The sequence below is a fragment of the Ranitomeya variabilis genome, chromosome 6 (genome assembly GCF_051348905.1).
Source record: "Ranitomeya variabilis isolate aRanVar5 chromosome 6, aRanVar5.hap1, whole genome shotgun sequence".
Lineage (NCBI taxonomy): Eukaryota > Metazoa > Chordata > Amphibia > Anura > Dendrobatidae > Ranitomeya > Ranitomeya variabilis.
Window position 1 is genome coordinate 7708684 of NC_135237.1, and position 25133 is coordinate 7733816.

Genomic DNA, 25133 nt, shown 5'->3' on the forward strand with positions numbered 1-25133 from the left:
GATTTGCACTACTGAAGAAGCCTTCCTTGAACAAGCGGAGGACCTTACTCGCAGACTGCAGGACCGAGGATATAGCAATAGACAAATAAAAAGAGGCTTCAAAAAAGCGTCAAAATGCACCAGAGAAGATTTGTTATATCATCAAAAGAGGAAAAACACAACAGGGACAGCCAATCAGGTGAGATTTATCACGGAGTATAATAAGCAATGGCCTGAGCTTGTCACTATCATGAATAAATACTGGGGAGTATTACAATCAGACCCAATATTAAAAAAGGTGCTGTCAAATTATCCATTAATGACACCAAAACGGTCAAGGAACCTGACTGACATGTTGGTACATAGTCATTATTCAGGTCCAGCAGCTTTTGAGCACGAGGAGCGAAGTAAAGGGCTTCTTTCCATGCTACTCATGTAGAGCCTGTAGCAATCATGTTAAAAGCACTATTTTTGAGAATTTTGATGGATCTAGAGTGTATAAAATTTGGAAGTCCCTTACATGTGCATCAAAGGGCGTGATATATCACGCACGCTGTCCTTGTAAGAAAATGTATATAGGATTGACTACACGAGAACTAAGAGTGAGGACAAGAGAGCACATAAGGGACATTGAGAAGTCAGCAGCAATAGAGGATATTAAGTCCCTTAAAACACTGCCAAAGCACTTTAGAGTGTATCACAGTAGTGATCCAACAGGGCTCGAGATTCGGGCCATTGATCAAGTATGCCTCGGCCCTAGGGGAGGTAATCTGGGAAGGATCCTGGCTCAAAAGGAGAGTAGGTGGATCTACCTACTAGGTACTATGGCCCCTAATGGTCTGAATGAGAGTTTAGGGTTCAACGCATTCCTGTAAAGAGAGACCCTTAATGTATTATAGGTAACTTTATTTGTTATTTTTCTTTTCTCCCGTTTTTCCTGTTTTTAAATTGTTTGTGTGTATGTTGTTTTTAACTATTGTATTGATTTTATTCCTAGCTTTAGGAGGATTCGTATCAGAAGGAAGTAATACGTATAGATGAAAGGGATCTCTGTAAAATAAAGAAATAATAATGTGAAGATTAATTGAAATTAATTCTTCCCTGAATCGATATCCTATTTGCATAAGAAGACATTTTTATTATGAATTTTGTGCGTTATAAATCCAGTGGGACATGTTGTTTTTAAATATTATTTATTGTCATGTTATGGTATTTTTGTTTTTGGGTGTATAATTTAGGTATTTATAATATATTATAATATCACTTATTGACTTAATTTATATTTCACGGCTATATTTTATTGTATTATATTATTATGGATGTCAGATTACGGTACCTTGTATTAGGTATATAACTGACATGAATTATAGGCACTGTATCACTTTACTGTTTATATATTATATATATTTATTACTCTATCACTGTTATTTAATTGTGTGTTTTATTCATAACATTGATGTAGTGTGTAAATTATTGGATTAAGCACAGTTCACTATTTATTCTTATTATTATATACATATTTTTTGTTTATTTGTTTATTTCCATGCTAGGGATTTATGTATTGTCTGTTAATATTACAAAATGCCCACTGTCCATGCGTTTTTAGTATTACTTGAAGCATATTCAAAGATCTCGCTGCCCGGCTGACGCATGCGCTATTGGGGACGACCCTGTGCTCTCCTCCTCCGCCCAAATGAGGCGACGCAGAGCGTGTCACGCTTTGCGTTCCAGGCGCGGAGGATAGGAGGTCACTAATTGTCTCTAGGGAAGTCCGTCATCGGCGCATGCGCAATTACGCGCCGGGCACGCCGACATGAGATTCAGCTGTGGGTGGGGGTATAAAGGCATATGCCTTTCACAGCGTACACACATACCCCGATTTTGAGGAAGCCACAGAGGCGAAACGGCGCTGTCGGGGTGACTGAGGAGCAAGCAGGCTGGAAAACATACTTATGTAAGTAAGATGCCGCTTAGGATATAGTTACATAGTTACATAGTTATTGAGGTTGAAGGAAGCCGGTAAGTCCATCTAGTTCAACCCATAGCCTAACCCAACATGCCCTAACATGTTGATCCAGAGGAAGGCAAAAAAAAACCCATGTGGCAAGGAGTAACTCCACCATGGGGAAAAAAATTCCTTCCCGACTCCACATACGGCAATCAGACTAGTTCCCTGGATCAACGCCTTATCAAGGAATCTAGTGTATATACCCTGTAATATTATACTTTTCCAGAAAGGTATCCAGTCCCCTCTTAAATTTAATTAATGAATCACTCATTACAACATCATACGGCAGAGAGTTCCATAGTCTCACTGCTCTTACAGTAAAGAATCCGCGTCTGTTATTATGCTTAAACCTTCTTTCCTCCAGACGTAGAGGATGCCCCCTTGTCCCTGTCTCAGGTCTATGATTATAAAGATCACCAGAAAGGTCTTTGTACTGTCCCCTCATATATTTATACATTAACATAAGATCACCCCTTAGCCTTCGTTTTTCCAAACTAAATAGCCCCAAGTGTAATAACCTATCTTGGTATTGCAGACCCCCCAGTCCTCTAATAACCTTGGTCGCTCTTCTCTGCACCCGCTCCAGTTCAGCTATGTCTTTCTTATACACCGGAGACCAGAACTGTGCACAGTATTCTAAGTGTGGTCGCACTAGTGACTTGTATAGAGGTAAAATTATGTTCTCCTCATGAGCATCTATGCCTCTTTTAATGCATCCCATTATTTTATTTGCCTTTGTAGCAGCTGCCTGACACTGGCCACTGAATATGAGTTTGTCATCCACCCATACACCCAGGTCTTTTTCATTGATGGTTTTGCCCAGAGTTTTAGAATTAAGCACATAGTTATACATCTTATTACTTCTACCCAAGTGCATGACCTTACATTTATCCCCATTAAAACTCATTTGCCATTTATCAGCCCAAGCTTCTAGTTTACATAAATCATCCTGTAATATAAAATTGTCCTCCCCTGTATTGATTACCCTACAGAGTTTAGTGTCATCTGCAAATATTGAAATTCTACTCTGAATGCCCCCTACAAGGTCATTAATAAATATGTTAAAAAGAAGAGGGCCCAATACTGACCCCTGTGGTACCCCACTGCTAACCGCGACCCAGTCCGAGTGTGCTCCATTAATAACCCTTTGTTTCCTATCCCTGAGCCAGCTCTCAACCCACTTACACATATTTTCCCCTATCCCCATTACTCTCATTTTATGTATCAACCTTTTGTGTGGCACCGTATCAAAAGCTTTGGAAAAGTCCATATACACTACGTCCACTGGGTTCCCTTGGTCCAGTCCGGAACTTACCTCTTCATAGAAGCTGATCAAATTAGTCTGACATGAACGGTCCCTAGTAAACCCGTGCTGATACTGGGTCATGAGGTTATTCCTCTTCAGATACTCCAGCATAGCATCCCTTAGAATGCCCTCCAGGATTTTACCCACAGTAGAGGTTAAACTTACTGGCCTATAATTACCGAGTTCAGTTTTTGCCCCTTTTTTGAATATTGGCACCACATTTGCTAGACGCCAGTCCTGTGGTACAGACCCTGTTATTATGGACTCTTTAAAGATTAAAAATAATGGTCTATCAATGACTGTACTTAGTTCCTGCAGTACTCGGGGGTGTATCCCATCCGGGCCCGGAGATTTGTCAATTTTAGTTATTTTTAGACGCCGCTGTACTTCCTGCTGGGTTAAGCAGTTGACATTTAATGGGGAATTATTATCACTAGTCATTTTGTCGGCCATGGGATTTTCGTTTGTAAATACTGATGAAAAAAAGTCATTTAGCAGATTGGCTTTTTCCTCATCCTCATCCACCATTTCACCCAGACTATTTTTAAGGGGGCCAACACTATCATTTTTTAGTTTCTTACTATTTATATAGTTAAAGAATATTTTGGGATTATTTTTACTCTCTCTGGCAATGAGTCTCTCTGTCTCAATCTTTGCTGCCTTGATTTGCTTTTTACAGAATGTATGTAATTTTCTGTATTTATTTCATGCCTCCTCACTCCCTACTTCCTTTAATTCTCTATATTCTTTCTTTTTGTCCCTTATTGCGCCCCTTACAGCTCTATTTAGCCATATTGGTTTCCTCCTATTTCTAGTATGTTTATTCCCATACGTTATATACTGTGCACAGGTCCTATCCAGGATGCTAATAAACGTCTCCCATTTTCTTTGTGTATTTTTGTGTCTCAGGATATTGTCCCAGTTAATTGCACCAAGATCCTCTCTCATCCGTTGGAAATTTGCCCTCCTGAAGTTTAGTGTCCTTGTCACCCCCCTACTACCCATCTTATTAAAGGTTACATGAAAACTTATTATTTTATGATCACTAGTCCCCAAGTGACCCCCAACCCTTATATTTGCTATGCGGTCTGGCCTGTTGGTTAATATTAGGTCTAGCAGTGCCCCCCTCCTTGTTGGGTCCTGAACCAGTTGTCAGAGGTAATTGTCTCATAGTTGTCAGACCCCGATCACCTTTACTGGAACTGCAGGTTTCTGTTCCCCAATCTATTCCAGGGTAGTTGAAGTCCCCCATAATAATGACTTCTCCTTGAGTCGCAGCTTCATCTATTTGCTTTACGAGGATATTCTCCATTGCTTCCATTATTTTTGGAGATTTATAACAAACCCCTATCAGTAATTTATTATTTTTTCCCCCTCCCCTTATCTCCACCCACAGGGACTCTACATTTTCATTAGATTCACCTATATTATCACACAGGATGGGTTTTAAGGAAGATTTTACATATAGACACACCCCACCCCCTCGCTTATCTGTACGGTCATTTCTGAACAGGCTATAGCCCTGCAAGTTAACAGCCCAGTCATGGCTCTCATCCAGCCACGTCTCAGATATCCCCACCATGTCATAATTATGCTCCAACAACATTAGTTCTAATTCGTCCATGTTGTTGGCGAGGCTTCTGGCATTAGTATACATGCACTTGATGTTCCTCTCTGGACCTCTATTCTTTCTTAAATTACTAACTGTTCTAACCCCACCCCCCATGCCACCGCCACCCCCAACTTCCTTATTTGTGCCCAGGTCTCTATCTGCACTGTCTTCCCCTCCTATAAAATGAATACCCTCCCCCCCAATCCCTAGTTTAAACACTCCTCCAACCTTCTAGCCATTTTCTCTCCCAGCACAGCTGCCCCTTCCCCATTGAGGTGCAGCCCGTCCCTAGCGTAGAGCCTGTAGCCCACTGAGAAGTCGGCCCAGTTCTGCAGGAACCCAAACCCCTCCTTCCTACACCAATTCTTGAGCCACTTATTAACCTCCCTAATCTCCCGTTGCCTCTCTGGCGTGGCACGTGGTACAGGCAGTATTTCGGAAAATACCACGTTGGAGGTCCTTGCTTTCAGCTTGCAGCCTAATTCCCTGAAATCATCTTTAAGGACCTTCCACCTACCTCTAACTTTGTCATTTGTGCCAATGTGCACCATGACCGCTGGGTCCTCACCAGCCCCTCCCAGTAATCTGTCCACCCGATCAGCGATGTGTCGGACTCGAGCGCCAGGTAGGCAGCACACCGTCCGACGATCCCTGTCTTTGTGACAGATTGCCCTATCTGTTCCCCTAATAATTGAGTCCCCCACTACCAGCACCTGTCTGGCCTGGCCTGCTCTCCTATTTCCCTCCTTACTGGAGCAGTCACTCCTCCGGCTTTCAGAGGACATGCCTGGCTGCAGCAGTGCTACCCCTGTACTGGCACCCCCCTCATCTGCCAACTTATTGGGGTGTGCCAGATCAAGACTAGCCTCCCTGGCACTCTTCCCTCTACCCCGCCTTCTATCTGTCACCCAGCTAACTGCCACACTGTCCTGCAGCTCCATCCTACCATCCCCCCTCATCTATCCCATTGAGCGTCTGCTCAGTGAGCAGAAGACTCCTCTCCATATTGTCTATGGATCTCAGTGTTGCCAGCTGCACATTTAGATCCAGTATCTGGGTTTCCAAATGCACAATGTGCTCACATCTCGCACAGCAGTATGCACCCTCGACCGGCTGGTCAAGGACTGCATACATGTGGCAAGATGTACACTGGATGGCATTAACAATAGTGGAGCACATTTCCTAATGGGGATTGCACCACACAGAAACTTTAATTAAAAATAAATACAAAGTATTAATTAAACCAAAAAAAAAAAACAGAAGCAATTCCTCCCTTGGAAACTCCCTGATTCCAAAGTCACTGAATCACAAGTCACACACTTACCGCCGTTCACACTTACACTCAGGTCACACTCAGCTCGCTCACACTCGCTGTGCTGAAGATTTATAGATTTTTTTTTTTTTCTCTCTTTCCCCTCTCAACAGCAATCCACCTTGCTGTTCAGATGCACTTCCAAAAAAGCCTATAATATAGTTAATTATATTATTGCTACCTGCCATTGGTAATAACGATAGGTCATAGCATTTTACCTCAGATGCACCAGCCACTTTTCAATATTGTTATGCTGCTTGGGAGAGCTTATTCTTACCATTAGGAATGAGGATATGATAGAGCACCTTATCTCAAATGCACAAGACACTTTCTAAAATTGTGATGTTGGAGATTTACTCTAGAGATTCTGTGGCCCCCATTAGAAACAAGTAATAATTCTTTTTATGGGAAGCTTTATATAGAAATCTCCTTTTTTTGTAATAATCCATACAGAGTGCAATAAATTTGTGCATATCTACCTCTTAATCGACTGATTTGATACTGTATAGTAATTTATTCCAACGGCTTTAATTACCCATTAGTATGCTGATATATTGTAATCAGTCTTGCATGAATATCCTTGTCTTGTTTGTTTTATTAATTGTCAATAAAGTAGATCTGTTTTTATATTTGCCTATGCCTCTTTTTCACCTACTACAAGTATGGTGTTTGTTAGGTCCTGCTGTATAGTAGGGCTGATTAGATTTTATCAGGACGAGCCGCCGGTGAGTGCTGGCGCCATTTTGCGTACAAGCTCGGGTGCCAACCTCCACTGCTAGGAAGGGTGGACTAGGAATTATAGGGATAACTAGTAGCCCATTTTTTTCATATATAGTGTAGGTTTGCGGGTTTTTTTGTCTACTAAAATTTTAACTATTTTTCAAATAAAGGATTTTTAGGTAATAGTCGGTTTTGAAATAAAACCTTTTTGTTACACAAGTTTCTCTCTCCCGAAAAATAACGCAAAAAATCCGGCACAACAGAATAAGAGAGTGCGCGGCCGGAGAGGCGCAGACTTGTGCCATTTACTATGTTCTGGAGCACTGTGCTGCTCTGTGAGGGCGGTAGTGGAAACAGTCAGCAAGCTTGTGGACATCCGCGCCGTCCGCTTACCTGAGCGGATATAACGGGGGGCAGTCCCACACCCCACCCAATCATACAGGAGCAGGGCATGCTGGGAGATTTCAGCTCCGAAGCTGCAGACTGCCCTCTCCCTCGCTGCTGACTTACCAGGACCTGCACGGACGGGGGCTGGATGGAGATGTAGATGGGGTTCAGCTCGGTTTTCTTGATGTTCTTCACTCCCTGCATGTCGATGTCCAGGATGCAGATCTGGTTCTGGGCTTGCACCGCCTGCACCGCCACTTTACTGGAGGGGGCACAATATTACAGCGTGAGGCCAGTTATGGGGTCCCCCCCCCCGCTGCACATTATCATGAGCAGCTTCACGTCCTGCTTTCTGACCCTTGTGTAAGGCGGCTAATTAAAGCTGAGCTGTCTCTGCTTAGTCACATCTCCGGCACCATCTGCCCGGAGCTATAAGCCGATTACTGGGATGAAGAGATTGGGCTAATTGGAGGCGTCCTGGGCCTCGCGGAGGAGCTGACCCCAGGAGGACACTTATGTAAGGCAGGACCTGGCCCTCTACGCAGCTGCCAGCGAGCTACTGTTCTGTGTTAGCAGCCAGTAAGGGCTACACGGGATGACCCTCCGGACCCCGACATCACATACCTGGTCCCGTACATGTTCCCTGAAAACACGGCGTGTTCTATGAAGTCCCCGTTATCGATGCCACGCTGCATCTCCTCCCGGGTCACAAAGTGGTAATCTGCGACGGGAGGAAAAGCCATGAGAAACAGGAAGCCGAAATGTCAGATGAAAAAGACACCAAACACCCTGGAAACTGTCCGACGCTGTCCGACACCGGCAGGAGACGCGGCACAGGCAAGGCAGGAGACGCAGAACAGCCAGGAGACGCAGAACAGCCAGGAGACGCAGAACAGCCAGGAGACGCAGAACAGCCAGGAGACGAGGCGCAGGCAAGGCAGGAGACATGACACAGCCAGGAGACCCGAAACAGCCAGGAGACGCAGAACAGTCAGGAGACGCAGAACAGGCAAGGCAGGAGACGCGGCACAGCCAGGAGACGCGGCACAGGCAAGGCAGGAGACGCGGAGAAGCCAGGAGACGCGGCACAGTCAGGAGACGCGGAGAAGCCAGGAGACGCAGAGAAGCCAAGAGACGCGGCACAGCCAGGAGACGCAGAACAGCCAGGAGACGAGGCGCAGGCAAGGCAGGAGACGGGACACAGCCAGGAGACGCGGCACAGCCAGGAGACGCAGAACAGCCAGGAGAAGAGGCGCAGGCAAGGCAGGAGACGCGGCACAGCCAGGAGACGCGGCACAGTCAGGAGACGCGGCACAGGCAAGGCAGGAGACGGGACACAGCCAGGAGACGCGGCACAGTCAGGAGACGCAGAACAGCCAGGAGACGAGGCGCAGGCAAGGCAGGAGACGGGACACAGCCAGGAGACGCGGCACAGCCAGGAGACGCAGAACAGCCAGGAGAAGAGGCGCAGGCAAGGCAGGAGACGCGGCACAGCCAGGAGACGCGGCACAGTCAGGAGACGCGGCACAGGCAAGGCAGGAGTCGGGACACAGCCAGGAGACGCGGCACAGTCAGGAGACGCAGAACAGCCAGGAGAAGAGGCGCAGGCAAGGCAGGAGACGGGACACAGCCAGGAGACGCGGCACAGTCAGGAGACGCGGCACAGGCAAGGCAGGAGACGGGACACAGCCAGGAGACGCGGCACAGTCAGGAGACGCGGCACAGGCAAGGCAGGAGACGGGACACAGCCAGGAGACGCGGCACAGTCAGGAGACGCGGCACAGCCAGGAGACGCGGCACAGGCAAGGCAGGAGACGGGACACAGCCAGGAGACGCGGCACAGCCAGGAGACGAGGCGCAGGCAAGGCAGGAGACGGGACACAGCCAGGAGATGCGGCACAGCCAGGAGACGCGGCACAGCCAGGAGACGAGGCGCAGGCAAGGCAGGAGACGCGGCAGGTGCCTGCGGGAGGAGTTTGTGGTTATCATCTGTGACATGCGCCCGTAATCTCCACCAAACTATACAGAAAAGCGTGAAAAAGACACGAAACCCCACAAAGAAAACTCCACATTCATGAGATATCACAACGCTTCTGTCAGAGCCAAGTGTGGTGGGATCTCTACCTTTTCCGTTGGCTTCTCCGGGTCGCGGGCCCCTGGTGGTGTCTAGAAAGCCAGAGACAGAAAATAAGGTGGATTGAAGGTTTCATCTCCATCCCCCCATAGCCAGCCGTCCGCCCCATAGCCAGCCGTCCGCCCCATAGCCAGCCGTCCGCCCCATAGCCAGCCGTCCGCCCCATAGCCAGCCGTCCGCCCCATAGCCAGCCGTCCGCCCCATAGCCAGCCGTCCGCCCCATAGCCAGCCGTCCGCCCCATAGCCAGCCGTCCGCCCCATAGCCAGCCGTCCGCCCCATAGCCAGCCGTCCGCCCCATAGCCAGCCGTCCGCCCCATAGCCAGCCGTCCGCCCCATAGCCAGCCGTCCGCCCCATAGCCAGCCGTCCGCCCCATAGCCAGCCGTCCGCCCCATAGCCAGCCGTCCGCCCCATAGCCAGCCGTCCGCCCCATAGCCAGCCGTCCGCCCCATAGCCAGCCGTCCGCCCCATAGCCAGCCGTCCGCCCCATAGCCAGCCGTCCGCCCCATAGCCAGCCGTCCGCCCCATAGCCAGCCGTCCGCCCCATAGCCAGCCGTCCGCCCCATAGCCAGCCGTCCGCCCCATAGCCAGCCGTCCGCCCCATAGCCAGCCGTCCGCCCCATAGCCAGCCGTCCGCCCCATAGCCAGCCGTCCGCCCCATAGTCAGCCGTCCGCCCCATAGTCAGCCGTCCGCCCCATAGTCAGCCGTCCGCCCCATAGTCAGCCGTCCGCCCCATAGTCAGCCGTCCGCCCCATAGTCAGCCGTCCGCCCCATAGTCAGCCGTCCGCCCCATAGTCAGCCGTCCGCCCCATAGTCAGCCGTCCGCCCCATAGTCAGCCGTCCGCCCCATAGTCAGACATCTCCATCATGGCGTCCAGGTACTTACGGGACACGGAGAACCCGAACACGCCCTCATAGTCCTTCAGTAATCTCTTGAGGAGCGTGCTCTTTCCTGCACCGGAGGGTCCGGTCAGCACCACGGGCCGGGGTCCGGCCATCACTGCGGGAAGACAAATCAGTCAGCGCCACAGAGAAGACGGGAGGACAAGGAAGCAGCAATGGCCGACAGACAGGACGGGGCGGCCACAAAACCAGTAAGAGGCCCGAAATATGGCAGAGCTCCCAGGGGTCTATTTTACAGAGGGGAGGAGGAGGAGAGGTCCCGGGGGTCTATTATACAGAGGGGAGGAGGAGGAGAGGTCCCGGGGGTCTATTATACAGAAGGGAGGAGGAGGAGAGGTCCCGGGGCTCTATTATACAGAAGGGAGGAGGAGGAGAGGTCCCGGGGGTCTATTATACAGAAGGGAGGAGGAGGAGAGGTCCCGGGGGTCTATTATACAGAAGGGAGGAGGAGGAGAGGTCCCGGGGGTCTATTATACAGAAGGGAGGAGGAGGAGAGGTCCCGGGGGTCTATTATACAGAAGAGAGGAGGAGGAGAGGTCCCGGGGGTCTATTATACAGAGGGGAGGAGGAGGAGAGGTCCCAAGGGTCTATTACAGAGAGGAGGAGGAGAGGTCCCAGGGGTCTATTATACAGAGGGGAGGAGGAGGAGAGGTCCCGGGGGTCTATTATACAGAGGGGAGGAGGAGGAGAGGTCCCAGGGGTCTATTATACAGAGGGGAGGAGGAGGAGAGGTCCCGGGGGTCTATTATACAGAGGGGAGGAGGAGGAGAGGTCCCGGGGGTCTATTATACAGAGGGGAGGAGGAGGAGAGGTCCCGGGCGTCTATTATACAGAAGGGAGGAGGAGGAGAGGTCCCGGGGGTCTATTATACAGAAGGGAGGAGGAGGAGAGGTCCCGGGGGTCTATTATACAGAAGGGAGGAGGAGGAGAGGTCCCGGGGGTCTATTATACAGAAGGGAGGAGGAGGAGAGGTCCCGGGGGTCTATTATACAGAAGGGAGGAGGAGGAGAGGTCCCGGGGGTCTATTATACAGAAGGGAGGAGGAGGAGAGGTCCCGGGGGTCTATTATACAGAGGGGAGGAGGAGGAGAGGTCCCAAGGGTCTATTACAGAGAGGAGGAGGAGAGGTCCCAGGGGTCTATTATACAGAGGGGAGGAGGAGGAGAGGTCCCGGGGGTCTATTATACAGAGGGGAGGAGGAGGAGAGGTCCCGGGGGTCTATTATACAGAGGGGAGGAGGAGGAGAGGTCCCGGGGGTCTATTATACAGAGGGGAGGAGGAGGAGAGGTCCCGGGGGTCTATTATACAGAGGGGAGGAGGAGGAGAGGTCCCGGGGGTCTATTATACAGAGGGGAGGAGGAGGAGAGGTCCCGGGGGTCTATTATACAGAAGGGAGGAGGAGGAGAGGTCCCGGGGGTCTATTATACAGAAGGGAGGAGGAGGAGAGGTCCCGGGGGTCTATTATACAGAAGGGAGGAGGAGGAGAGGTCCCGGGGGTCTATTATACAGAGGGGAGGAGGAGGAGAGGTCCCAAGGGTCTATTACAGAGAGGAGGAGGAGAGGTCCCAGGGGTCTATTATACAGAGGGGAGGAGGAGGAGAGGTCCCGGGTGTCTATTAAACAGAGGGGAGGAGAAGGAGAGGTCCCGGGGGTCTATTATACAGAGGGGAGGAGGAGGAGAGGTCCCGGGGGTCTATTATACAGAGGGGAGGAGGAGGAGAGGTCCCGGGGGTCTATTATACAGAGGGGAGGAGGAGGAGAGGTCTCAGGGGTCTATTATACAGAGGGCATGAGGAGGAGAAGTCCCAGGGGTCTATTATAGAGGAGAGGAGGAGAGGTCCCGAGGGTCTATTATACAGAAGGGAGGAGGAGGAGAGGTCCCGGGGGTCTATTACACAGAAGGGAGGAGGAGGAGGAGAGGTCCCGGGCGTCTATTATACAGAAGGGAGGAGGAGGAGAGGTCCCAGGGGTCTATTATACAGAGTGGAGGAGGAGGAGAGGTCTCAGGGGTCTATTATACAGAGGGGAGGAGGAGGAGCGTTCCCGGGGATCTATTATACAGAGTGGAGGAGGAGAGGTCTCAGGGGTCTATTATACAGAGGGGAGGAGGAGCGTTCCCGGGGGTCTATTATACAGAGGGGAGGAGGAGGAGAGGTCCCGGGGGTCTATTATACAGAAGGGAGGAGGAGGAGAGGTCCCGGGGGTCTATTATACAGAAGGGAGGAGGAGGAGGAGAGGTCCCGGGGGTCTATTTTACAGAAGGGAGGAGGAGGAGAGGTCCCGGGGGTCTATTATACAGAGGGGAGGAGAGGTCCCGGGGGTCTATTATACAGAAGGGAGGAGGAAGAGAGGTCCCGGGGGTCTATTATACAGAAGAGAGGAGGAGGAGAGGTCCCGGGGGTCTATTATACAGAAGGGAGGAGGAGGAGAGGTCCCGGGGGTCTATTATACAGAGGGGAGGAGGAGGAGAGGTCCCGGGGGTCTATTATACAGAAGAGAGGAGGAGGAGAGGTCCCGGGGGTCTATTATACAGAGGGGAGGAGGAGGAGAGGTCCCGGGGGTCTATTATACAGAAGGGAGGAGGAGGAGAGGTCCCGGGGGTCTATTATGCAGAGGGGAGGAGGAGGAGAAGTCCCGGGGGTCTATTAGACAGAGGGGATGAGGAGAGGTCCCAGGGGTCTATTATACAGAGGGGAGGAGGAGGAGAGGTCCCGGGGGTCTATTATACAGAAGAGAGGAGGAGGAGAGGTCCCGGGGGTCTATTATACAGAGGGGAGGAGGAGGAGAGGTCCTGGGGGTCTATTATACAGAAGAGAGGAGGAGGAGAGGTCCCGGGCGTCTATTATACAGAAGGGAGGAAGAGGAGAGGTCCCGGGGGTCTATTATACAGAGGAGGAGAGGTCCCGGGGGTCTATTACAGAGAGGAGGAGGAGAGGTCCCTTGGATCCATTATACAGAGGGGATGAGAAGGACCGTTCCCGGGGGTCTATTATACAGAGGGGAGGAGGAGGAGAGGTCCCGGGGGTCTATTATACAGAAGGGAGGAGGAGGATAGGTCCCGGGGGTCTATTATACAGAAGGGAGGAGGAGGAGAGGTCCCGGGGGTCTATTATACAGAAGGGAGGAGGAGGAGAGGTCCCGGGGGTCTATTATACAGAAGGGAGGAGGAGGAGAGGTCCCGGGGGTCTATTATACAGAAGGGAGGAGGAGAGGTCCCGGGGGTCTATTATACAGAAGGGAGGAGGAGGAGAGGTCCCGGGGGTCTATTATACAGAAGAGAGGAGGAGGAGGAGAGGTCCCGGGCGTCTATTATACAGAAGGGAGGAAGAGGAGAGGTCCCGGGGGTCTATTATACAGAGGGGAGGAGGAGGAAAGGTCCGGGGGTCTATTATACAGAGGAGATGAGGAGAGGTCCCAGGGGTCTATTATAGAGAGGAGGAGAGGTCCCGGGGGTCTATTATAGAGAGGAGGAGGAGAGGTCCCGGGGTCTATTATAGAGAGGCGAGGAGAGGTCCCGGGTGTCTATTAAACAGAGGGGAGGAGGAGGAGAGGTCCCGGGGGTCTATTATACAGAGGGGAGGAGGAGGAGAGGTCCCGGGGGTCTATTATACAGAGGGGAGGAGGAGGAGAGGTCTCAGGGGGTCTATTATACAGAGGGCATGAGGAGGAGAGGTCACGGGGGTCTATTATAGAGGAGAGGAGGAGGAGAGTTCCCGGGGGTCTATAATACAGAAGGGAGGAGGAGGAGGAGAGGTCCCGGGCGTCTATTAAACAGAAGGGAGGAGGAGGAGGAGAGGTCCCAGGGGTCTATTATACAGAGGGGAGGAGGAGGAGAGGTCCCGAGGGTCTATTATACAGAGGGGAGGAGAGGTCACGAGGGTCTATTACAGAGAGGAGGAGGAGAGGTCCCAGGGGTCTATTATACAGAGGGGAGGAGGAGGAGAGGTCCCGGGGATCTATTAGACAGAGGGGAGGAGGAGGAGAGGTCCGGGGGTCTATTATACAGAGGGGAGGAGGAGGAGAGGTCCGGGGGTCTATTATACAGAGGAGATGAGGAGGAGAGGTCCCGGGGGTCTATTATAGAGAGGAGGAGGAGAGGTCCCGGGGTCTATTATAGAGAGGAGGAGAGGTCCCAGGGATATTTTATAGAGAGGAGGAGGAGAGGTCCCGGGGGTCTATTATAGAGAGAAGAGGTCCCGGGGTCTATTATAGAGAGGAGGAGGAGAGGTCCCGGGGTCTTTTATAGAGAGGAGGAGGAGGAGAGGTCCCAGGGGTCTATTATACAGAGGGGAGGAGGAGGAGGAGAGGTCCCGGGGGTCTATTATACAGAGGGGAGGAGGAGGAGAGGTCCGGGGGTCTATTATAGAGAGGAGGAGAGGATCTGGGGTCTATTATAGAGAGGAGGAGAGGACCCGGGGTCTATTATAGAGAGGAGGAGAGGTCCTGGGGTCTATTATAGAGAGGAGGAGGAGAGGTCCCGGGGTCTATTATAGAAAGGAGGAGGAGGAGAGGTCCCGGGGTCAATTATAGAGAGGAGGAGAGGTCCCGGGGTCTATTATAGAGAGGAGGAGAGGTCCCGGGGTCTATTATAGAGAGGAGGAGGAGAGGTCCCGGGGTCTATTATAGAGAGGAGGAGGAGAGGTCCCGGGGGTCTATTATACAGAAGAGAGGAGGAGAGGTCCCGGGGGTCTATTATACAGAAGGGAGGAGGAGGAGGAGAGGTCCCGGGGGTCTATTATACAGAAGGGAGGAGGAGGAGAGGTCCCGGGGGTCTATTATACAGAAGGGAGGAGGAGGAGAGGTCCCGGGGGTCTATTATACAGAGGGGAGGAGGAGGAGAGGTCCCGGGGGTCTATTATACAGAAGAGAGGAGGAGGAGAGGTCCCGGGGGTCTATTATACAGAGGGGAGGAGGAGGAGAGGTCCCGGGGGTCTATTATACAGAGGGGAGGAGGAGGAAAGGTCCGGGGGTCTATTATACAGAGGAGATGAGGAGAGGTCCCAGGGGTCTATTATAGAGAGGAGGAGGAGAGGTCCCGGGGTCTATTATACAGAGGGGAGGAGAGGTCCCGGGTGTCTATTAAACAGAGGGGAGGAGAAGGAGAGGTCCCGGGGGTCTATTATACAGAGGGGAGGAGGAGGAGAGGTCTCAGGGGTCTATTATACAGAGGGCATGAGGAGGAGAGGTCCCGGGGGTCTATTATAGAGGAGAGGAGGAGGAGAGGTCCCGGGGGTCTATTATACAGAAGGGAGGAGGAGGAGGAGAGGTCCCGGGCGTCTATTATACAGAAGGGAGGAGGAGGAGAGGTCCCGGGGGTCTATTATACAGAGGGGAGGAGGAGGAGAGGTCCCGAGGGTCTATTATACAGAGGGGAGGAGAGGTCACGAGGGTCTATTACAGAGAGGAGGAGGAGAGGTCCCAGGGGTCTATTATACAGAGGGGAGGAGGAGGAGAGGTCCCGGGGATCTATTAGACAGAGGGGAGGAGGAGGAGAGGTCCGGGGGTCTATTATACAGAGGGGAGGAGGAGGAGAGGTCCGGGGGTCTATTATACAGAGGAGATGAGGAGGAGAGGTCCCGGGGGTCTATTATAGAGGAGGAGGAGGAGGAGGAGGAGAGGTCCCGGGGTCTATTATACAGAGGGGAGGAGGAGGAGAGGTCTCAGGGGTCTATTATACAGAGGGCATGAGGAGGAGAGGTCCCGGGGGTCTATTATAGAGGAGAGGAGGAGGAGAGGTCCCGGGGGTCTATTATACAGAAGGGAGGAGGAGGAGGAGAGGTCCCGGGCGTCTATTATACAGAAGGGAGGAGGAGGAGAGGTCCCGGGGGTCTATTATACAGAGGGGAGGAGGAGGAGAGGTCCCGAGGGTCTATTATACAGAGGGGAGGAGAGGTCACGAGGGTCTATTACAGAGAGGAGGAGGAGAGGTCCCAGGGGTCTATTATACAGAGGGGAGGAGGAGGAGAGGTCCCGGGGATCTATTAGACAGAGGGGAGGAGGAGGAGAGGTCCGGGGGTCTATTATACAGAGGGGAGGAGGAGGAGAGGTCCGGGGGTCTATTATACAGAGGAGATGAGGAGGAGAGGTCCCGGGGGTCTATTATAGAGAGGAGGAGGAGAGGTCCCGGGGTCTATTATAGAGAGGAGGAGAGGTCCCAGGGATATTTTATAGAGAGGAGGAGGAGAGGTCCCGGGGGTCTATTATAGAGAGAAGAGGTCCCGGGGTCTATTATAGAGAGGAGGAGGAGAGGTCCCGGGGTCTATTATAGAGAGGAGGAGAGGTCCCGGGGTCTATTATAGAGAGGAGGAGGAGGAGAGGTCCCAGGGGTCTATTATAGAGAGGAGGAGAAGAGGTCCCAGGGGTCTATTATAGAGAGGAGGAGGTCCCGGGGGTCTATTACAGAGAGGAGAAGATGTCCTGGGGGTCTATTATAGAGAGGAGGAGGAGAGGTCCCGGGGTCTATTATAGAGAGGAGGAGGAGAGGTCCCGGGGTCTATTATAGAGAGGAGGAGAGGTCCCGGGGTCTATTATAGAGAGGAGGAGAGGTCCCGGGGTCTATTATATAGAGGAGGAGGAGGAGAGGTCCCGGGGTCTATTATAGAGAGGAGGAGGAGAGGTCTCGGGGTCTATTATAGAGAGGAGGAGGAGAGGTCCCGGGGTCTATTATATAGAGGAGGAGAGGTCCCGGGGTCTATTATAGAGAGGAGGAGAGGTCCCGGGGTCTATTATAGAGAGGAGGAGAGGTCCCGGGGTCTATTATAGAGAGGAGGAGGAGGAGAGGTCCCAGGGGTCTATTATAGAGAGGAGGAGAAGAGGTCCCAGGGGTCTATTATAGAGAGGAGGAGGTCCCGGGGGTCTATTACAGAGAGGAGAAGATGTCCTGGGGGTCTATTATAGAGAGGAGGAGGAGAGGTCCCGGGGTCTATTATAGAGAGGAGGAGGAGAGGTCCCGGGGTCTATTATAGAGAGGAGGAGAGGTCCCGGGGTCTATTATAGAGAGGAGGAGGAGAGGTCCTGGGGTCTATTATATAGAGGAGGAGAGGTCCCGGGGTCTATTATAGAGAGGAGAGGTCCCGGGGTCTATTATAGAGAGGAGGAGGAGGAGAGGTCCCAGGGGTCTATTATAGAGAGGAGGAGAAGAGGTCCCAGGGGTCTATTATAGAGAGGAGGAGGTCCCGGGGGTCTATTACAGAGAGGAGAAGATGTCCTGGGGGTCTATTATAGAGAGGAGGAGGAGAGGTCCCGGGGTCTATTATAGAGAGGAGGAGGAGAGGTCCCGGGGTCTATTATATAGAGGAGGAGGAGGAGAGGTCCCGGGGTCTATTATAGAGAGGAGGAGGAGGGGAGGTCTCGGGGTCTATTATAGAGAGGAGGAGGAGAGGTCTCGGGGTCTATTATAGAGAGGAGGAGAGGTCCCGGGGTCTATTATAGAGAGGAGGAGGAGAGGTCCTGGTGTCTATTATAGAGAGGAGGAGGAGAGGTCCCGGGGTCTATTATAGAGAGGAGGAGGAGAGGTCTCGGGGTCTATTATAGAGAGGAGGAGGAGAGGTCCCGGGGTCTATTATAGAGAGGAGGAGAGGTCCCGGGGTCTATTATAGAGAGGAGGAGGAGAGGTCCCGGGGTCTATTATATAGAGGAGGAGAGGTCCCGGGGTCTATTATAGAGAGGAGGAGGAGAGGTCTCGGGGTCTATTATAGAGAGGAGGAGGAGAGGTCCCGGGGTCTATTATAGAGAGGAGGAGGAGAGGTCCCGGGGTCTATTATAGAGAGGAGGAGAGGTCCCGGGGGTCTATTATAGAGAGGAGGAGGAGAGGTCCCGGGGTCTATTATATAGAGGAGGAGGAGAGGTCCCGGGGTCTATTATAGAGAGGAGGAGGAGAGGTCCCGGGGTCTATTATAGAGAGGAGGAGGAGGAGAGGTCCCGGGGTCTATTATAGAGAGGAGGAGAGGTCCTGGGGGTCTATTATAGAGAGGAGAGGTCCCAGGGATCTTTTATAGAGAGGAGGAGGAGAGGTCTCGGGGTCTTTTATAGAGAGGAGGAGAGGTCTCAGGGTCTATTATAGAGAGGAGGAGGAGAGGTCCCAGGGGTCTATTATAGAGAGGAAGAGGAGAGGTCCCAGGGTCTATTATATAGAGGAGGAGAGGTCCCAGGGGTCTATTATAGAGAGGAAGAGGAGAGGTCCCGGGGTCTATTATAGAGAGGAGGAGGAGGAGAGGTCCCGGGGTCTATTATAGAGAGGAGGAGGAGAGGTCCCGGGGGTCTATTATAGAGAGGAGGAGAGGTGTCGGGGTCTATTATAGAGAGGAGGAGGAGGAGGAGAGGTCCCGGGGTCTACTATAGAGAGGAGGAGGAGAGGTCCCGGGGGTCTATTATAGAGAGGAGAGGTCCCGGGGGTCTATTATAGAGAGGAGAGGTCTCGGGGTCTATTATAGAGGAGGAGGAGAGGTCCCGGGGTCTATTATAGAGGAGGAGAGGGTCCCAGGGGTCTATTAAAGAGAGGAGGAGGAGAGGGCCGGTCATCACCTGTCTGCCTTCTGTGCTCGTCAGTAGCTGACCTGAGAATAAGCGGAGACTCCGGGTGGAGGCGGCCAATCTGCATTCCTCCTCAGAGACACACCCACCACCCGGAGATTATAGCAGAGCTGGAGGGGCTGACAGGTTCTGCAGCGCTGTACAATGACGTGCTGATGTGCAGATGGCTGCTCACAGTGGTGTGAGGAACATGAAGCCGGGGGCTGTGGTGAATAACGGTTCCTAAAAGACTCGAGAAATGGCCGCAACGGGGACGTCACTGGTCGGTGATTACACAGGAGCTGCCAGCGGCGGATCTTGATGATTTGTAGATTCAGCAGCAGAACCTTCGTCAGCAGCCGAGGATCAGACTACGGGATGAAGACAGTCAGAGATCACGTCTGCGATCAGTGACGTCTCCATCCTGTGATCGCCACCATTCACCACTTCTATACGTCTCCTCTGCCTACTGTCTGGAGGCACCGGGAATCCTGCACGAGGCTCAGACTCCGGGCTGGAGAATCCAGAGGGTAGATGGCGTCTCCGGCCTAAACAACTACAGATCAGGGACGTCTCCACCCCATCTCTGTCATCACCCTGTCACCGTTCTGTCCTGTCCCAGTGCAGGTCCCCCTCTACGTCCCCCTCTCTCTCATCGCCCTGTCCCCATCTCTGTCCTGTCCTAGTGCAGGTCCCCCTCTACGTCGTCCCATCTCTGTCCTGTCCCCATCTCTGTTCTGTTCCAGTGCAGGTCCCCCTCTACGTCCCCCTCTCTGTCATCGCCCTGTCCCCATCTCTGTCCTGTCCTAGTGCAGGTCCCCCTCTACGTCCCCATCTCTGTCCTGTCCCCCATCTCTGTTCTGTTCCAGTGCAGGTCCCCCTCTACGTCCCCCTCTCTCTCATCGCCCTGTCCCCATCTCTGTCCTGTCCTAGTGCAGGTCCCCCTCTACGTCGTCCCATCTCTGTCCTGTCCCCATCTCTGTTCTGTTCCAGTGCAGGTCCCCCTCTACGTCCCCCTCTCTCTCATCGCCCTGTCCCCATCTCTGTCCTGTCCTAGTGCAGGTCCCCCTCTACGTCCCCATCTCTGTCCTGTCCCCATCTCTGTTCTGTTCCAGTGCAGGTCCCCCTCTACGTCCCCATCTCTGTCATCGCCCTGTCCCCATCTCTGTCCTGTCCTAGTGCAGGTCCCCCTCTACGTCCCCATCTCTGTCCTGTCCCCATCTCTGTTCTGTTCCAGTGCAGGTCCCCCTCTACGTCCCCATCTCTGTCATCACCCTGTCACCGTTCTGTCCTGTCCCAGTGCAGGTCCCCCTCTACGTCCCCCTCTCTCTCATCGCCCTGTCCCCATCTCTGTCCTGTCCTAGTGCAGGTCCCCCTCTACGTCGTCCCATCTCTGTCCTGTCCCCATCTCTGTTCTGTTCCAGGGCAGGTCCCCCTCTACATCCCCCTCTCTCTCATCGCCCTGTCGCCATCTCTGTCCTGTCCTAGTGCAGGTCCCCCTCTACGTCGTCCCATCTCTGTCCTGTCCCCATCTCTGTTCTGTTCCAGTGCAGGTCCCCCTCTACATCCCCCTCTCTCTCATCGCCCTGTCCCCATCTCTGTCCTGTCCTAGTGCAGGTCCCCCTCTACGTCGTCCCATCTCTGTCCTGTCCCCATCTCTGTTCTGTTCCAGTGCAGGTCCCCCTCTACATCCCCCTCTCTCTCATCGCCCTGTCCCCATCTCTGTCCTGTCCTAGTGCAGGTCCCCCTCTACGTCGTCCCATCTCTGTCCTGTCCCCATCTCTGTTCTGTTCCAGTGCAGGTCCCCCTCTACGTCCCCCTCTCTGTCATCGCCCTGTCCCCATCTCTGTCCTGTCCTAGTGCAGGTCCCCCTCTACGTCCCCATCTCTGTCCTGTCCCCCATCTCTGTCCTGTGCCAGTGCAGGTCCCCCTCTACATCCTCATCTCTGTCCTATCCCCCTCCATCCCTCATCTCTGTCCTGTCCCCCTTCGTCCCCTGTCTCTGTCCTTTCCCTCTCCGTCCCTCGTCTCTATCCTGCCCCTCTCCGTCCCCCGTCTGTCCTGTCCCCCCTCCCGTCTCTGTCCCTCCCGTCCCCAGTCTGTCCCTCTCCGTCCCCCATCTCTGTCCCGTCCCCCGTCTCCACCACACATCCTCTAGGTGAGCAGCTCCTGACACTCGGGTGGGGTAGACCAAACGTGGCGGGAGGTTGGACCACTTTATCAGCTGGTGGGTCAGACCATTGTCCCACGGGGTGGGGACCTCTCACACACCGGGACACCCCATTTCCCGGCTCGGGGGTTTCTCACCTGCAGACACCGCGGCTCTCAGGAACCTCCCGCGATTCATGGACACATCAGTCAGTCCGGACTGAGGGGCGGGACCACGTGGACGGCGGTATACCGCAAGGGGCGTGTCCTCGCAAACAGCACAGGCTAAAGGGCGTGTCCTATCACCACAGTAACGGCCAGTAGAGATAGTTTCGCTTTGAGCAGAGAGGATGACGTCACAACCTGTCGCCCGTAATGACGGAGCCTTCTGCCCTCAGGGCTTCAATAACATGGCGGCGGCGGCGGCGCTCCCTGATGACGTCAGTGTGACGCTGTGACTTTCCTTGCGGTGAGTTTCTGCCTCGTGTCTCTCTTGTTACTGTAGAACCAGAGGTCTCAGCACGAAGGTGCGAGCAGTGCCTGCTGGGAGTTGTAGTTCTCATTGTCTTCATGTAGTGTCATTGCCGGATTATTCATCCATGGCAGCGGCTCCTGAAGGTCACATGACGTCATCATCGCAGGTGACCCCGCCCTGACCCGGGAGCCGCCACCTCGTCTGCTGATCCGGGAGAGTCCAGATTATCAGATGCCGGAGGAGCCGCTGCCTGCCCCGATCACCCTCACCCGCTGCTCCTGTATCTGATCACTGCCGTCCTGTCACAGGGAGACGACCCCCGGGCACAGCAAAGATGGCCGCACTGCTGAGGACGAGCCCCGCACTGCTGAGGACGAGCCCCGCACTGCTGAGGACGAGCCCCGCCGCCACCCTCCTCCGGTAACCACTGATATCAGCGGCAAATGCAAGAATTATCACATCTGTGAGGAACAGCCGGTATTATACCCCAGAGCTGCACTCACTATTCTGCTGGTGCAGTCACTGTGTACATACATTACATTACTGATCCTGAGTTACATCCTGTATTATACTCCAGAGCTGCGCTCACTATTCTGCTGGTGCAGTCACTGTGTACATACATTACATTACTGATCCTGAGTTACATCCTGTATTATACTCCAGAGCTGCGCTCACTATTCTGCTGGTGTAGTCACTGTGTACATACATTACATTACTGATCCTGAGTTACATCCTGTATTATACTCCAGAGCTGCGCTCACTATTCTGCTGGTGCAGTCACTGTGTACATACATTACATTACTGATCCTGAGTTACCTCCTGTATTATACCCCAGAGCTGCACTCACTATTCTGCTGGTGCAGTCACTGTGTACATACATTACATTACTGATCCTGAGTTACCTCCTGTATTATACCCCAGAGCTGCACTCACTATTCTGCTGGTGCAGTCACTGTGTACATACATTACATTACTGATCCGGAGTTACCTCCTGTATTCTACCCCAGAGCTGCGCTCACTATTCTGCTGGTGCAGTCACTGTGTACATACATTACATTACTGATCCTGAGTTACATCCTGTATTATACCCCAGAGCTGCACTCACTATTCTGCTGGAGCAGTCACTGTGTACATACATTACATTACTGATCCTGAGTTACATCCTGTATTATACTCCAGAGCTGCACTCACTATTCTGCTGGTGCAGTCACTGTGTACATACATTACATTACTGATCCTGAGTTACATCCTGTATTATACTCCAGAGCTGCACTCACTATTCTGCTGGTGCAGTCACTGTGTACATACATTACATTACTGATCCTGAGTTACCTCCTGTATTATACCCCAGAGCTGCGCTCACTATTCTGCTGGTGCAGTCACTGTGTACATACATTACATTACTGATCCTGAGTTACATCCTGTATTATACTCCAGAGCTGCACTCACTATTCTGCTGGTGCAGTCACTGTGTACATACATTACATTACTGATCCTGAGTTACCTCCTGTATTATACTCCAGAGCTGCACTCACTATTCTGCTGGTGCAGTCACTGTGTACATACATTACATTACTGATCCTCAGTTACATCCTGTATTATATCTCAGAGCTGCACTCACTATTCTGCTGGTGCAGTCACTGTGTACATACATTACATTACTGATCCTGAGTTACATCCTGTATTATACTCCAGAGCTGCACTCACTATTCTGCTGGTGCAGTCACTGTGTACATACATTACATTACTGATCCTGAGTTACATCCTGTATTATACCCCAGAGCTGCACTCACTATTCTGCTGGTGCAGTCACTGTGTACATACATTACATTACTGATCCTCAGTTACATCCTGTATTATACTCCAGAGCTGCACTCACTATTCTGCTGGTGCAGTCACTGTGTACATACATTACATTACTGATCCTGAGTTACATCCTGTATTATACCCCAGAGCTGCACTCACTATTCTGCTGGTGCAGTCACTGTGTACATACATTACATTACTGATCCTGAGTTACCTCCTGTATTATACCCCAGAGCTGCACTCACTATTCTGCTGGTGCAGTCACTGTGTACATACATTACATTACTGATCCTGAGTTACATCCTGTATTATACCCCAGAGCTGCACTCACTATTCTGCTGGTGCAGTCACTGTGTACATACATTACTGATCCTGAGTTACATCCTGTATTATACTCCAGAGCTGCACTCACTATTCTGGTGGTGCAGTCACGGTGTACATACATTACATTACTGATCCTGAGTTACATCCTGTATTATACTCCAGAGCTGCACTCACTATTCTGCTGGTGCAGTCACTGTGTACATACATTACATTACTGATCCTGAGTTACCTCCTGTATTATACCCCAGAGCTGCACTCACTATTCTGCTGGTGCAGTCACTGTGTACATACATTACATTACTGATCCTGAGTTACATCCTGTATTATACCCCAGAGCTGCGCTCACTATTCTGCTGGTGCAGTCACTGTGTACATACATTACATTACTGATCCTCAGTTACATCCTGTATTATACCCCAGAGCTGCACTCACTATTCTGCTGGTGCAGTCACTGTGTACATACATTACATTACTGATCCTCAGTTACATCCTGTATTATACTCCAGAGCTGCACTCACTATTCTGCTGGTGCAGTCACTGTGTACATACATTACATTACTGATCCTGAGTTACATCCTGTATTATACTCCAGAGCTGCACTCACTATTCTGCTGGTGCAGTCACTGTGTACATACATTACATTACTGATCCTGAGTTACCTCCTGTATTATACCCCAGAGCTGCACTCACTATTCTGCTGGTGCAGTCACTGTGTACATACATTACATTACTGATCCTGAGTTACATCCTGTATTATACCCCAGAGCTGCGCTCACTATTCTGCTGGTGCAGTCACTGTGTACATACATTACATTACTGATCCTCAGTTACATCCTGTATTATACCCCAGAGCTGCACTCACTATTCTGCTGGTGCAGTCACTGTGTACATACATTACATTACTGATCCTGAGTTACATCCTGTATTATACTCCAGAGCTGCGCTCACTATTCTGCTGGTGCAGTCACTGTGTACATACATTACATTACTGATCCTGAGTTACATCCTGTATTATACTCCAGAGCTGCGCTCACTATTCTGCTGGTGTAGTCACTGTGTACATACATTACATTACTGATCCTGAGTTACATCCTGTATTATACTCCAGAGCTGCGCTCACTATTCTGCTGGTGCAGTCACTGTGTACATACATTACATTACTGATCCTGAGTTACCTCCTGTATTATACCCCAGAGCTGCACTCACTATTCTGCTGGTGCAGTCACTGTGTACATACATTACATTACTGATCCTGAGTTACCTCCTGTATTATACCCCAGAGCTGCACTCACTATTCTGCTGGTGCAGTCACTGTGTACATACATTACATTACTGATCCGGAGTTACCTCCTGTATTCTACCCCAGAGCTGCGCTCACTATTCTGCTGGTGCAGTCACTGTGTACATACATTACATTACTGATCCTGAGTTACATCCTGTATTATACCCCAGAGCTGCACTCACTATTCTGCTGGAGCAGTCACTGTGTACATACATTACATTACTGAT

General features: G+C 51.7%; 2 protein-coding genes across 5 annotated transcripts in view; one reads left to right on the top strand and one right to left on the bottom strand.

Moving 5' to 3' along the window:
- GUK1 (guanylate kinase 1) overlaps positions 1-21355 on the bottom strand; it is a 39034-nt gene extending 17679 nt beyond the window's left edge. Inside the window, exons 1-6 of one of the 3 annotated variants that reach the window (XM_077267789.1) lie at positions 21179-21317; positions 18884-19242; positions 10345-10458; positions 9449-9490; positions 7949-8045; positions 7448-7586 (exon numbers count right to left, since the gene is read on the bottom strand). In XM_077267789.1, coding sequence (XP_077123904.1) covers positions 7448-7586; positions 7949-8045; positions 9449-9490; positions 10345-10458; positions 18884-18959 — 468 coding nt within the window. In that variant the 5' untranslated portion in view covers positions 18960-19242; positions 21179-21317. Of the gene's footprint in view, positions 1-7447; positions 7587-7948; positions 8046-9448; positions 9491-10344; positions 10459-18883; positions 19243-21178 lie in introns of those variants that run through there. The other 2 variants (XM_077267791.1, XM_077267790.1) reach the window with 2 other exon arrangements.
- Positions 21345-25133, top strand: part of MRPL55 (mitochondrial ribosomal protein L55) — a 45878-nt gene continuing 42089 nt past the window's right edge. The window contains exons 1-2 of one of the 2 annotated variants that reach the window (XM_077267793.1): positions 21345-21488; positions 21803-21914. In XM_077267793.1, coding sequence (XP_077123908.1) covers positions 21829-21914 — 86 coding nt within the window. In that variant the 5' untranslated portion in view covers positions 21345-21488; positions 21803-21828. The other variant, XM_077267792.1, reaches the window with a different exon arrangement.